The 12580-nt window shown below is 46.0% G+C and overlaps 1 protein-coding gene across 1 annotated transcript in view; it reads right to left on the minus strand.

Moving 5' to 3' along the window:
* Positions 1-2523: 2523 nt before the first annotated feature.
* The window catches only part of Sans (SAM_USH1G_HARP domain-containing protein Sans), a 121032-nt gene continuing 110975 nt past the window's right edge, over positions 2524-12580 (minus strand). Inside the window, exon 5 of the mRNA XM_084604799.1 lies at positions 2524-4917. Coding sequence (XP_084460925.1) covers positions 4210-4917 — 708 coding nt within the window. The 3' untranslated portion in view covers positions 2524-4209. The remainder of the gene's footprint in view (positions 4918-12580) is intronic.

Below are 12580 nucleotides of genomic sequence, written 5' to 3' on the forward strand. Positions count from 1 at the left end.
CAGCCGAGTGCTTTAACCAACTGCGCCACGGCCGGAATCGTGAGACGCACATCATAATTCTTCTTCTACCGAGGATGATAGTAGCGATGACAATTTGATTGGTTGGTTGGTTTGTGGGATTTAACGTCCCAAAGCGACTCAGGCTATGAGGGACGCCGTAGTGGAGGACTCCGGAAATTTCGACCACCTGGGGTTCTTTAACGTGCACAGACATCGCACAGCACACGGGCGCCTTGCTTTTAGTCTCCGTTAAAAAGCGGCCGCCTTAAACACTGCGCCACCCCGGCGGGTCGATGACAATTTGACGCTACAATTAGTGATAATGGCAATGATGACAGCAGCAGTGATATGAAGGTGCGTTGAGTTGATAATGATAATGAGAGCAAACGTGATACACCGTGTGCAGTAGCAATGCTTCGGCTTTCACATTAATTTATGCAGTGTAGATTCCAATATTTTAAGGCGATAGCCTTTAATGGCTCATGCTCGCGGATCGTGTCCTTCCGTCCGTAACGCTTTTCGTTACGTGAGAGGCGGTAGCTGGCAGCTGACATGGCCGAGCACTAACTGGGCGTACCTTCCTGGCATTACGTTAGGCAGGAGCTGCCAACTCGAGCATCTCCTTTCATATCGGAAGGTCATATCAAAATCAGCCTGCCAAGACCTTTGCATCCACGCTATCCCTAGGCCACGCAGGCACATTCATACGGCTCGGTTAAAGCGGGGCTTAATATGTTGGCTGGTAGCTTACGCTATCGCGTCATCGCGAAGGTGGCAGTGAAAACAGAGAGAAATAGGTGCCGTAGTGGAGGGTTTCGGACCATTGTGCGATAGAGGCTTTCGCCTCATCGCAGTTTAGTAATCTAAAGCTCCCCTTAGAAATTTTTTTGCATTTGTGCGAAATGCTGCGATCAAAACCTTAATGTGTCAACTGAAAATATGTGGCACTAAAAACAAAGACCATAGATTTGTGCTTTTCTTCCGTTTTGGGCCATGAAGCAAACGCAGGTTGAAGAAAGACACTAGTTGACACATGCGCTTCTTGAGCAGTGGCAGCACAGCGTGCAGGAATCAGGCTATTTGAGATATCCACCAGTAAGAAAGATAAATTTGCCCTTTTTTTGGTTTTCTGCTGTATATTCAGTGTACCTGTACCTTACGATGTTTTTTTTGTTTTATGTCGCGACACTTGTGTGGAATCAAGGAAGAGTACGCATTCGCTGCTCTAGCTGGCTTAGTGGCAGCGCAGAAGTAGGCACCAGGAGGTGACCCATGACGCTTTGTTTAGGTTCGCCTTTGTGACGGTTATATCATATTCCATGCAGTGCTGTGTGTGAGGCTACAGCCAAAACAGCGGTATCCCCATACATGCAATCATGCTCATAGCAGAACCCTACGCATCCCATGGTCGTCATGGAAAAACGCCATATCTCAGGTCCAACGCCAGCCAGTGAGAGGGAGAAACTTCCACATCAAAACTTGCATGTCAACCAATGAAAAAGTGTAAAACTGCCAAGTAGGCAGATCTGTATTGGCCGATGTAAGATGGAAGAGGACGACTAACCTTGACGAGTGGATAAAAGGCGCGAGCACGTATGAGAGGTCTCGGCCATGCATCCTGCTTCAATGTGAAGGAGAAGACTCATCTAAGAGGACCGAAAGCAGCCAAGCACCTTCCGCCCTAAATCCGAAGACGATCCAGACCTGTACAAAGACTGGCCAAACTGTTCATTTCGCCAAGAAAGTGCTTCGCCATCCTGCATCGAATATCACTGCAACATATGAAATGTAGCAAAAGACGAGGACACAAGAGACGAGAGACGTCTCTTGTGTCCTCGTCTTTTGCTGCGCTATAGTGTATTGGAATCATGTACCAACAAGCCCAAAAAACCGCGATATGAAATGTCTCAGCTTCTGTGGGAATCGTCACCTGAGTGGGCCTTGACCTCTAGAGACAGATCAAAAGAATCCCGGTACTCTTGGGTGAGTCACACCAGCATAAGTAGCATAACTAATTACTTTTTAATTTAAAACTGTTTTCACATTACTGCTGCCTGTGTGTCCTTTCCTCTTGCTCTGCATGGGCGCCTCAGTATGAAGGTATGATCCCAACGAAGTTGCCACACCTTCGTGTCCTTTTAGTTCAGGTGTTAAAATGGGTGCTAAAAGCATTTCATGCTTAAATGCCACCTCTGTACAAGGTGTGACAGCGAACAAGCCAACGATTTAGCTGTTAGAAGTTTTCTGCAATTTTCTCTGAGCGATGCAACGTTTAGCGCTGCTACACCCATAGCCCCTAAATGTTGTGGTAAGCACATGCACCACTGGCTAAGCACCATGTATGCACAGCATACGGTGCATGCGTTTAGCCCAGCAGCTATTCAAGCATTAGTGACGCCATCTTTGAAGTTTCTAGGAAAAAGCTTTATGAAGATAGGATGAGCCAGAACACATACCCACCTGACACAAGAGTCCTCCATTGTAGGGTATCATTTCAGAACGAACAGGCAACAAATTTGGCTCATCCATTTATTTGGGGATTTCTGCATTCACAAATACCCTTCTCATTTCTGAACAGCAGGCCACCATGTTTGTGCCTGGTAGCGGAGTCCCTCGATCGCTGGTAGCTACAGTGGAAGAAACCTAACACTCAGTGCACTGAGTCACTGATACATATTTATTTAGTACACAAAATTTGCAAATCTTCTGACGCAATAAAAGAAACTCGAAAATAGCCATGCCGAAAGGTCATGTTTGCAGCGCCTCACGATGTCCTTGACTCTAAAACCAGCGCACAGTAATATCACAATCAAAATCCTTCAAAATTAAATTTCATTAAAAAGTAAGTACAAGAATGTGCAAAGTGCTAGTCAAACTAGTGAGTGAATGCCTTCTGTACTACATACCAGTGCAACTTGGGCACTGACAGGCACAGAGCAACTTGATTTGCAGAAGCTCGTATGCAATGAAGTAAAAGGCAGCATTATCATTCTAGCTTGAAGTAAATGCAAGCTGTGATGTCTTATTTCTGAGAAAATGACAGCTATGCAATAGCATGTGCATACTTTACAATAGTTTGACAGGTGCAATAGCTATCATAACCTTCAAAGTATCATTGATGTCCCTTAAATGCTGCTTGACTTTTCAATTATTTTTTAACTGTGGAATCATTCAGTGCCGTTTCTTGGAGCCAGCTCCAAAGCATAGGTCCGAATCTCTGTTTTTAAGTGCCATTAACTGCAAACAGTTCACACAAAAGGCAGCTAAAGGTCTTTTCAGAACTGAGCCATATTCACATCACCTATTCACAGTGGCAAATAAACATATGAAGAAAGAAGGAAACACGTATAAATGTCACTTTCCAAAAATAAATGTGGCACTGAAGAGGCACAAAATATCAGCTGCACTTGTCTGAAAAAAATGTTATGCCCTCCTGCAAAATAAAGCACGCCCAAGGCAAGTCATGCCAGTACTAGGTGTTTCCTACCATTGATTCCTTGCCTCTGTCAGAATGCCATGCACCATTAACTTGTGTCTCTAGAAAACTTTAGCAAAAATCTTGACTATGATCTTTCTTTTGTAAAAGAGAAAGCAAGCACACTCAACTTCGAAGGTAAAACCACATGTGGTGCTCAGTGAATATCTGGAAGCATGAAAATACTAAATAGCAGCACATGGAGCAAATTGTGCTTGTCATGTTTTTTGTTGCAATTACCTCATTTGTGCAATTCTCATCATTGTCAGCAAGCATATGTGTCCTCCTGAATTACACCAATATGTCCAGATCTCATACCTTTCATATAACATGACATACAAAGCATAACACAGCTGCCAGTTAAGAGAAAAGACTGCAGGTACTGCAGTGAATCCTCAAGCGAAATTCTATTTCACCTATCTAGCCTTAACCCACAGGGTTGACATTCAAGCCATGCATCTAAGCTCTGAAGGCAACTGTTGGAATTGTCAAATAGGTCACAGTTCAGTGAATAGAGCTGTTCACTAGTAGGTAGACACACTCAGCTGTCATCTCAGGTTTCCAAAAAGAAACGAAAGTGAGTTCACATCTGAGTTCACTCATGGCAGGAAAACCATGTTGCCTGGAAATTAGCACGTCACTTGTAGACTGGCATATCACACACAACACACGCACATGCATGCTCACAAGGCATTAGAATAAAACTGTCCACAGAGGGTGCCCCTCTTCCAAAGCTAGAGCCTCGAATCAGCCACTTCGCCAGGGTCTTCGAAGGCTACCCGCCTCTGCTCCATGGCTCTGAGAAGCTTTTTTCGAGGGCCCAGCGGCACACCCATAGCCTTCAGATCTTCCTCGCCCAGCAGCATCAAAGCATCCAGGTCTACTTTTTCTCTTGAAAACAGGTCAACGTACTCGGCTAACCCATGCGCAGACAAGAAGACCACCACTGCTGGTGTCGCATTCGCGTCCTCTTCCTCCTCTTCGTCCTCTTCATAGTACACATCTTCGCAGTCGTCCCACGGCAGGACACTTTGCCTCTGGGCCAGGCTGCCCGCTGAGCCGATGGAGTCGACGACGCTGCCACAGGGCAGGGCAATGCTGCACTCTTCGTCGTCCATGCGGCAGGAAGGCAGAGATAGTAGGGTGCCCGAGATAGAGTTCCGGAAGGCAACGCTCCCGAAGCCCGGCCTCTCAAACATGCTCGAGCCCGTGACTGGTTCGTCCTCCCCAAGGCCAGAGTCCGGGTGGGCGCCCAGATCGGGTTCGCTAAGTGCCCGCGTCAAGTCTCCCGATCCGTCTAGGAAGTCCGGTAGCCCCGGTCGCGATGAGGACAACAGCGGCTCTTCAGCGCAGCCCTTGGGCACGAAGACGACCTCGGCGTCGCGTTGAAGGCCTGTCAGAGAGCGGACAGACTTCTTGCCGTCGTTGCTGATGCCTCGAACCTGCGTCTGTTGAATAGTGTTTGCTCAATATTCAAAAACTTCTCTAAACTGGTTTGTCAATTCACAGTCGAACTTAAGTTGCAAGGATGGAGTACAGGCAATGTACGCAACGAAAAACCATCGGTGTTTCAGGCTGAATATATACATGACGACACGTGTGAAAACGGTGAAGCTTCGACGCGGCGAAAAAATCCGCCGTTCTGTTACAGTCTCATTATCCGGTGTATTACATTTCAGCTCAATTTAACAAACCTGTCTAAATTGTCTCAATTAAGGAGGGTACACTCAAATTCTTTCTAAACGTCCCCAGCGTTTGAACCTGTACAGTTGCTGCACTTCGAGATTACGTTTCAGCACTATTGTGCCCACGTTATACCGGACTTAAAATTTAAAGATGAACACTCGCCTGCTATGTCACGAAAGTGAATTGATGGGTACACCTTACCTTGAACGCATTTCGGTTTTACTTTTTTTTCTGCATACTGCCAGGCGCTTACGCACCTTTGATACTATCTTGCACTTATATATGACCCTTCCCATAGTGACCTCTTCCGGCACCTTCAAGATGGCATAAACTGATATCCGAGCACCTTATTTACCTGCTCCAGTTAGCCACTACTAATGTCCTAGGAAAAGGTCGCAGGCATCGACGCCTGCCGATATGAGCTATCGAAAATTAGGAATGATAGCGACAGCTATGCACCACATTGCTTTCGAGGTGTCTTCGCTTCTTCGACGGGTTCCCACAGGTTAGCCTCTACTAGTTTCCTAGGAAAAGGTCGCAGGCATCGACGCCTGCCGATATGAGCTATCGAAAATTAGGGATGATAGGGACAGCTATGCACCACATTGCTTTCGAGGTGTCTTCGCTTCTTCGACGGGTTCCCACAGGTTGGCCTCTACTAGTTTCCTAGGAAAAGGTCGCAGGCATCGACGCCTGCCGATATGAGCTATCGAAAATTAGGGATGATAGCGACAGCTATGCACCACATTGCTTTTGAGGTGTCTTCGCTTCTTCGACGGGTTCCCACAGGTTAGCCTCTACTAGTTTCCTAGGAAAAGGTCGCAGGCATCGACGCCTGCCGATATGAGCTATCGAAAATTAGAGATGATAGCGACAGCTATGCACCCCATTGCTTTCGAGGTGTCTTCGCTTCTTCGACGGGTTCCCACAGGTTAGCCTCTACTAATGTCCTAGGAAAAGGTCGCAGGCATCGACGCCTGCCGATATGAGCTATCGAAAATTAAGGATGATAGCGACAGCTATGCACCACATTGCTTTCGAGGTGTCTTCGCTTCTTCGACGGGTTCCCACAGGTTAGCCTCTACTAGTTTCCTAGGAAAAGGTCGCAGGCATCGACGCCTGCCGATATGAGCTATCGAAAATTAGGGATGATAGCGACAGCTATGCACCACATTGCTTTCGAGGTGTCTTCGCTTCTTCGACGGATTCCCACAGGCTCCAGTTAGCCTCTACTAGTTTCCCAGGAAAAGGTCGCAGGCATCGACGCCTACCGATATGAGCTATCGAAAATTAGGGATGATAGGGACAGCTATGCACCACATTGCTTTCGAGGTGTCTTCGCTTCTTCGACGGGTTCCCACAGGTTAGCCTCTACTAGTTTCCTAGGAAAAGGTCGCAGGCATCGACGCCTGCCGATATGAGCTATCGAAAATTAGGGATGATAGCGACAGCTATGCACCACATTGCTTTCGAGGTGTCTTCGCTTCTTCGACGGGTTCCCACAGGTTAGCCTCTACTAGTTTCCTAGGAAAAGGTCGCAGGCATCGACGCCTGCCGATATGAGCTATCGAAAATTAGGGATGATAGCGACAGCTATGCACCACATTGCTTTCGAGGTGTCTTCGCTTCTTCGACGGGTTCCCACAGGCTCCAGTTAGCCTCTACTAGTTTCCCAGGAAAAGGTCGCAGGCATCGACGCCTGCCGATATGAGCTATCGAAAATTAGGGATGATAGGGACAGCTATGCACCACATTGCTTTCGAGGTGTCTTCGCTTCTTCGACGGGTTCCCACAGGTTAGCCTCTACTAGTTTCCTAGGAAAAGGTCGCAGGCATCGACGCCTGCCGGTATGAGCTATCGAAAATTTGGGATCATAGGGACAGCTATGCACCACATTGCTTTCGAGGTGTCTTCGCTTCTTCGACGGGTTCCCACAGGTTAGCCTCTACTAGTTTCCTAGGAAAAGGTCGCAGGCATCGACGCCTGCCGATGTTAGCTATCGACAATTAAGGGTGATAGGGACAGCTATGCACCACATTGCATTCGAGGTGTCTTCGCTTCCTCGACGGGTTCCCATTTTGAGCAAGTAACACCCTCCTATTACAGCGATGCCAGGATGAAAGTCGCGGACCACGAGATTTCTGAAGCTGTTTCACAAGCGGCGGAGAAATGCTCAATAAGTTCCCCAGAAAATGAAGCTGTGTCTGCACAAATAAGCAAGTTAAGACTGCCTCCCACTCAGCCATGAATTTTAGCCTGACTTTTCAGTGTCTCCAGTGTAGCATTTGCTGTTTAATTGTCAGATGCATAATATATATAACCCATGGGAAGTACAAAGAGCGACAGCTGTTATGACATGCTTTTGTACCATGCTATCCTGTGCCTTTACTTAGTAACTACATGTAGAAATTGCCATCATTTCTCTACGTTTCCATAAGTGGGAATTGCAATGGGCAATGTGTTCAGCTGTATATAGGTAGGTTTGCCGGCATTGCATAGTCAAAGCTGTCTTGGCCCTCTAGGCCACGAAAGCAGAGCCATCTAAACCTAGAAGCCAGATTGATAGGAGCACCTTATCCCGAACGAATTTCAGTTTCGCTTTTTCCTGCATACCGCTGGGCGCTTACTCAACTTTCATACCACTTGCACATATATGCTACCCTTCCCATAGTGACCTCTTTCCGGTGCCTTCAGGGTGGTATAAACTGAAAAACGGGTATAAGTAATTAATCATTAAAATGCATTGATGCTGCAATCACTAACGAATTTGCATGGGTATGCGATGACAAGCCTTCCCTCTCAGCTACTGCTGCCTCCTGCCTACTTCAAGGTACCCCTTTTCTTGCTGAACTCCTCACGATCTGGGAACTCTTGTCTGGAGAGCCTTGCACAGGAACTGAATCTATACGCATTTTAATTGATTCACATGAAGCGCCAATGAGATTGCTACTCCGAGTTTGCAAGATGCAACTGCTACGGCCATACAACACCTCCTTAAACGCCACCAACTCGCGACTAGAACTATTGTCGTTCAGTGGATTCTAGGTCACACGCACGAATCAGAGGGCAATTCGGTGGCATAAGCTGCGGCTGCCTTGGCAGGTAGGACGCCCACATTTACCTCCCCACCCCCTTGCTTCATGTTTACTTGGCCTTGGGTGGACACACTCTTGTCCTTATGCATTATACACGGACCAGTCGTCCCAGCCTCAGTCAGCATCGCATGCAGGTGGCCACACCGGCCCTCCCACCTTTTATGCGTAAGACCCATCTCACCCGATGTCAGAAGGTCTTCTTGAATAAGCTCCTTGCCCATGTGGCCTACATGTCACGTATTATGGCCCGCTGGCATCAGTATACAGAGGAAATGATTACGTGCCCCCACTGTACGACTCTTAACGCGCGCCGGCATATCTCATCTTATCTGGAATTGCCCTGCTTTTTCAACTGGACGCTCCGAGATCAAACCCTACTGTCTGAACCACTGTTTGATTCTACAAAATACTCTAACATAAAATGATATTTTATGATAGTAACCAGGAAAATGGTAGCAATGGCAGTAACCAGGAAAAAACAGCCTTCTAATTTCGTGTATAAAATGAATGACATTCCACTTACCTTTGTAAACAAGCACAAATATTTTGGGTGTCACACTGACTTCAGATCTTAGATGGAACGAACACATTAGTAACATCACTGCTACAGCATTGCGCAAGTGATTTTTTCTTAGAAGATGTATTCGCCTAGCCCCTGCACAAACTAAACTTTTAGCTTATAAGACTTCTATTAGACCAGTACTAGAATATGCTAACACCGTTTGGTTTCCCCAGTCTCTTACGAACATTTCGAGGCTTGAAAGAATGCAGCGTAAAGCACTAAGATTCATTCATAACAAATGCAAGCCAACAGAACTAGCTGTAATATCCGGGCTCGAAACGCTATCAGCAAGAGCAAAGTTGGCGCGATTAAAATTCCTATATCAGCTACTACCTTTAACATCGACTTATCACAGTATGTTTCATTATCACATAAGCGAGAGTTAAGACACCATCACGCGTTCACGCTAACCGAATTTTCATGTCACAGTGTTAAACATTCTTTCTTCCCGTTGGCAACAAGCGAATGGAAGTGCCTGCACTCATTTGTTACTAACGCTGATATATTTTCAAGTTTTTTTTTTCCAACCTACAGGCCACGGTGTGAGCTGACATTATTCGGTTACAAATTTCGCTTTCTTTTTTCGTTCGTTTGTTTAACGCAGTCGACAGCCTGTTATCCCATTGTTTCGTTTTTGAACTTGTATGTGTTCTTTATTTGTGAGCTGTTTGTGCGAATTTGATAACATATTTTCAGTTTTTTTGTGCTTCAAGAAGTGCCTAATACTGTATTTTTGTAGAGCTGCTTTAATTCTTGTCATCATCATTTTGTCGATATTATGAATGTAATGCCCACCTGCTATGGTCTCACTAGAGACTGGCAGAATTGCAAATAAATAAATAAATAAATATTTGCCAAGTATGGCTCCCTCAGTGGTCTGGTCAGAGCAATGTGAGATGACTGGCGACCTATGCAAACACTGAAGATTCTGCCTACTCCCCAGTACCCCCATCTATTGCCATAGGTCTTGCTTGTCAATGGACTTTCAACTCAACTCATTAATAACCCACAAATTAATTACAAATTTATTTTAGGTATAACACATAGTTTCTGAAATTATGTACGTCATTCACTGTGAAGCATATATCCGCTTGTTTTTTTATGTTATTAGTACTTTTGGTTACTTCATGGTCAAAATTGTACACGTCTCGATCTTTGCAAATTTGATTGCACCTACTGTAATAATGCCTAGCTTCAATGATTAGGAGTGTGCTGAAACAAAACTAATCGAGTTATAACGCTGCTTTGGCTAGTGCAAGGCATCACTACCGAAAAAGAATTGCAGATGTTTATCAAGGTTAAACCTAGTGATATAAGCAGACGCCACTGATCTATATCACCAGGGTGATCAGGTGTAGCTTGCTGCCTACGACAAACAGTTGACGCTCTCAGAGTGGTGCATGCTTCATACATGGCGAGACTGAGTGACCAAGCACTGGCGAAGCAGCTATTAAGCCTTTGCCTAATCATATGGTACCAAAGTGGTGAGGCTCCCTGAGCGCAGATGCGACGCCTCTCCGCAACGAGTCCCGTAGCGTGACGTCACACCCACCACACTTGCACTCCGCGGCGACTGAAGGTCAAACTTGTGGGGCCAGATAACCTTGGGAGTTGCACTGTGGACCGTAGCTTTCACTCTAAATGAACGAAAACAATGTTCTGGAATGAACCCAAATGTACGACCACCGGTGCCTGCATCCGAGCCCATAGCCATGGCCCTTCCCTCTTCTATTGACCTTGACAAAGCTGCGTGCGCAGTCAGAAGGCTCCAGAAAATTTGAGAAGACCGAGAGAGAGGGAAGAATTGAGCCTCGCGTAAGCAATGAGGGAGAGGGGGGGAGACTTGCGATAGTGGTTTCACACTCTCTCAGTTCTTTGCTCATATCTGGAACTTTCGAAAAATGGCTATCTAAGAGCGTATTGTATTATCCAAGATGGCTCTTGACTAGGTATCTCCTGAAGAAGCAGGCAGGCCCCACCCTTTTGAGAAGCCTTGAACAGCGGGAGATGAGCTCGAGCGACATATGTAGCTTGACAGCTTGTGCAGGTGTGCCTAGTTCAGCCATTTTCGATAACTTGACGAGAATTAACCACTTACCTTGTAGTAAACATGTCTCCGTATCATAGTTTATTTTTATATAAAGCTACATTTCTCAGTGGATATTGAAGACATGTTTTATTCGATTCCACACGATGGTCTGTTCGCTGCCATCAGAGAAAGCGTTGAGCTTCATGGGGAACTGCGGTTTCAGAATGCGGTTGGTCTCCACACAGGCAATTTCCTTGAACTTTTAAATTTTTATCTAAAGTCTTCAGCCATCCACCACAACGGACAGTACCACATTCAAAAAGCTGGAATTTGCATAGGTTCAAGCATAGCTCCCGCTCTAAGCGATATTTCTGGCTTCCTTTGACAGGCGCTTACAAGGGAAGTTGCAAGATTTGGGTGTGATTTGTGTGTGCCGATATGTTGACGATTATCTGGTTTTCCTGAGTGCTCCTGCGATCGGCAACATCCACGATATGGCTGCGATGCTCCTGGCTACTTTTTCAAGTGTTTCCGGCGGGCTCCGGTTCACCAGCGAGTTTCCTTTAGAGGGACAGCTTCAGTTCCTGGACTTAGTTTTGCACATAGGGGAACAATGTTTATGTTGGTCCTTCAGACCCAGGTCGAGAAAAGCGCTGCTTCCATATAGCAGTGCCCATTCAAAGTTGGTCAAGAGAGGCATCATTTCGTTGTGCATCACGTCGGCCCTGGAAAAGTCATGCGCCCATATGGCTGAAGAAAGTTTTCAGCATCAGCTTCAGCGTTTGCGAGCTGCTGGCTGGCAGCAAAAGTAATGAAGAAGAGCAGTCAGTGAAGATCCACGTAATCCCGTATTTTCATAAATTTTCGCACAACGTCAAGAGAATTGCGAAGAAAGGCGGCGTCAACATCGTTTTCTCCGCACCTTGCAAACTCTCGAAGGTGTGTGCGATGATGAAAGAGAATAGGAAGCCTCCCTGCATTATCAAGCATCAAAGGAAATTCACAGAATGTGCTTCTGGAGTAGTTTACCGCATTCCCCTAAGTTGTGGAAAAGTTTACATAGGCCAAACCGGCAGATGCTTTAATGAAAGAGCAAGAGAGCACAAGTTGAATGTGGAGAAAAATGAAAGAGGGTTTTTGGCCGAGCACTGTGCTGACTGCAAGAAAGAAAACAAACGGGAATGCGTGCCTTACTTTGAGAGGACGAAGTTTCTGGCCAGGTCGAAAGACAAATGGGAGCGCCTAGTAATTGAGACCTTCTTCATCAGCACCACAAGCGTTTGCGTCAGCAAGCCCTCTATTTCGTTGTCGGAAAAAGAAATTTTTTTAGACGGTCATGTATAGGTTCTGCTTTTGCCTTTTCATATGTCTGCGTTGTGGGCCGCGTGTTGGTCGGATGTCATAGCTTCGCGATATCTGTTTTGTTGTTAGTGTTGTTTTTGTGGTTGGTATTAATGATAGACAATTCGTTTAGCCTTACTTGGTGCCTTTTTTCACTGCATTTCTTGTGTCTGACGAGGCTTGGATAAGCTGCTTGTGTGACCTGGTTTTATACCATGTTTCGTTGTCCAGCCTGAAGATGGTGGTATGATGTACTATGGGTTTTGACTTGCATCACTGTGCATTACCATTTGATGGTTGTGCTGATAATCCATTAGACTGGAAGATTTTTGGTTTACTTAGCGGGCCGGCCCTAGTTAAGTTTATCATCTCTGCAGCAGATTTTGATATGT

The sequence above is a fragment of the Amblyomma maculatum genome, chromosome 5 (genome assembly GCF_055883805.1).
Source record: "Amblyomma maculatum isolate TAMU_Amacu chromosome 5, ASM5588380v1, whole genome shotgun sequence".
Classification (NCBI taxonomy): domain Eukaryota; kingdom Metazoa; phylum Arthropoda; class Arachnida; order Ixodida; family Ixodidae; genus Amblyomma; species Amblyomma maculatum.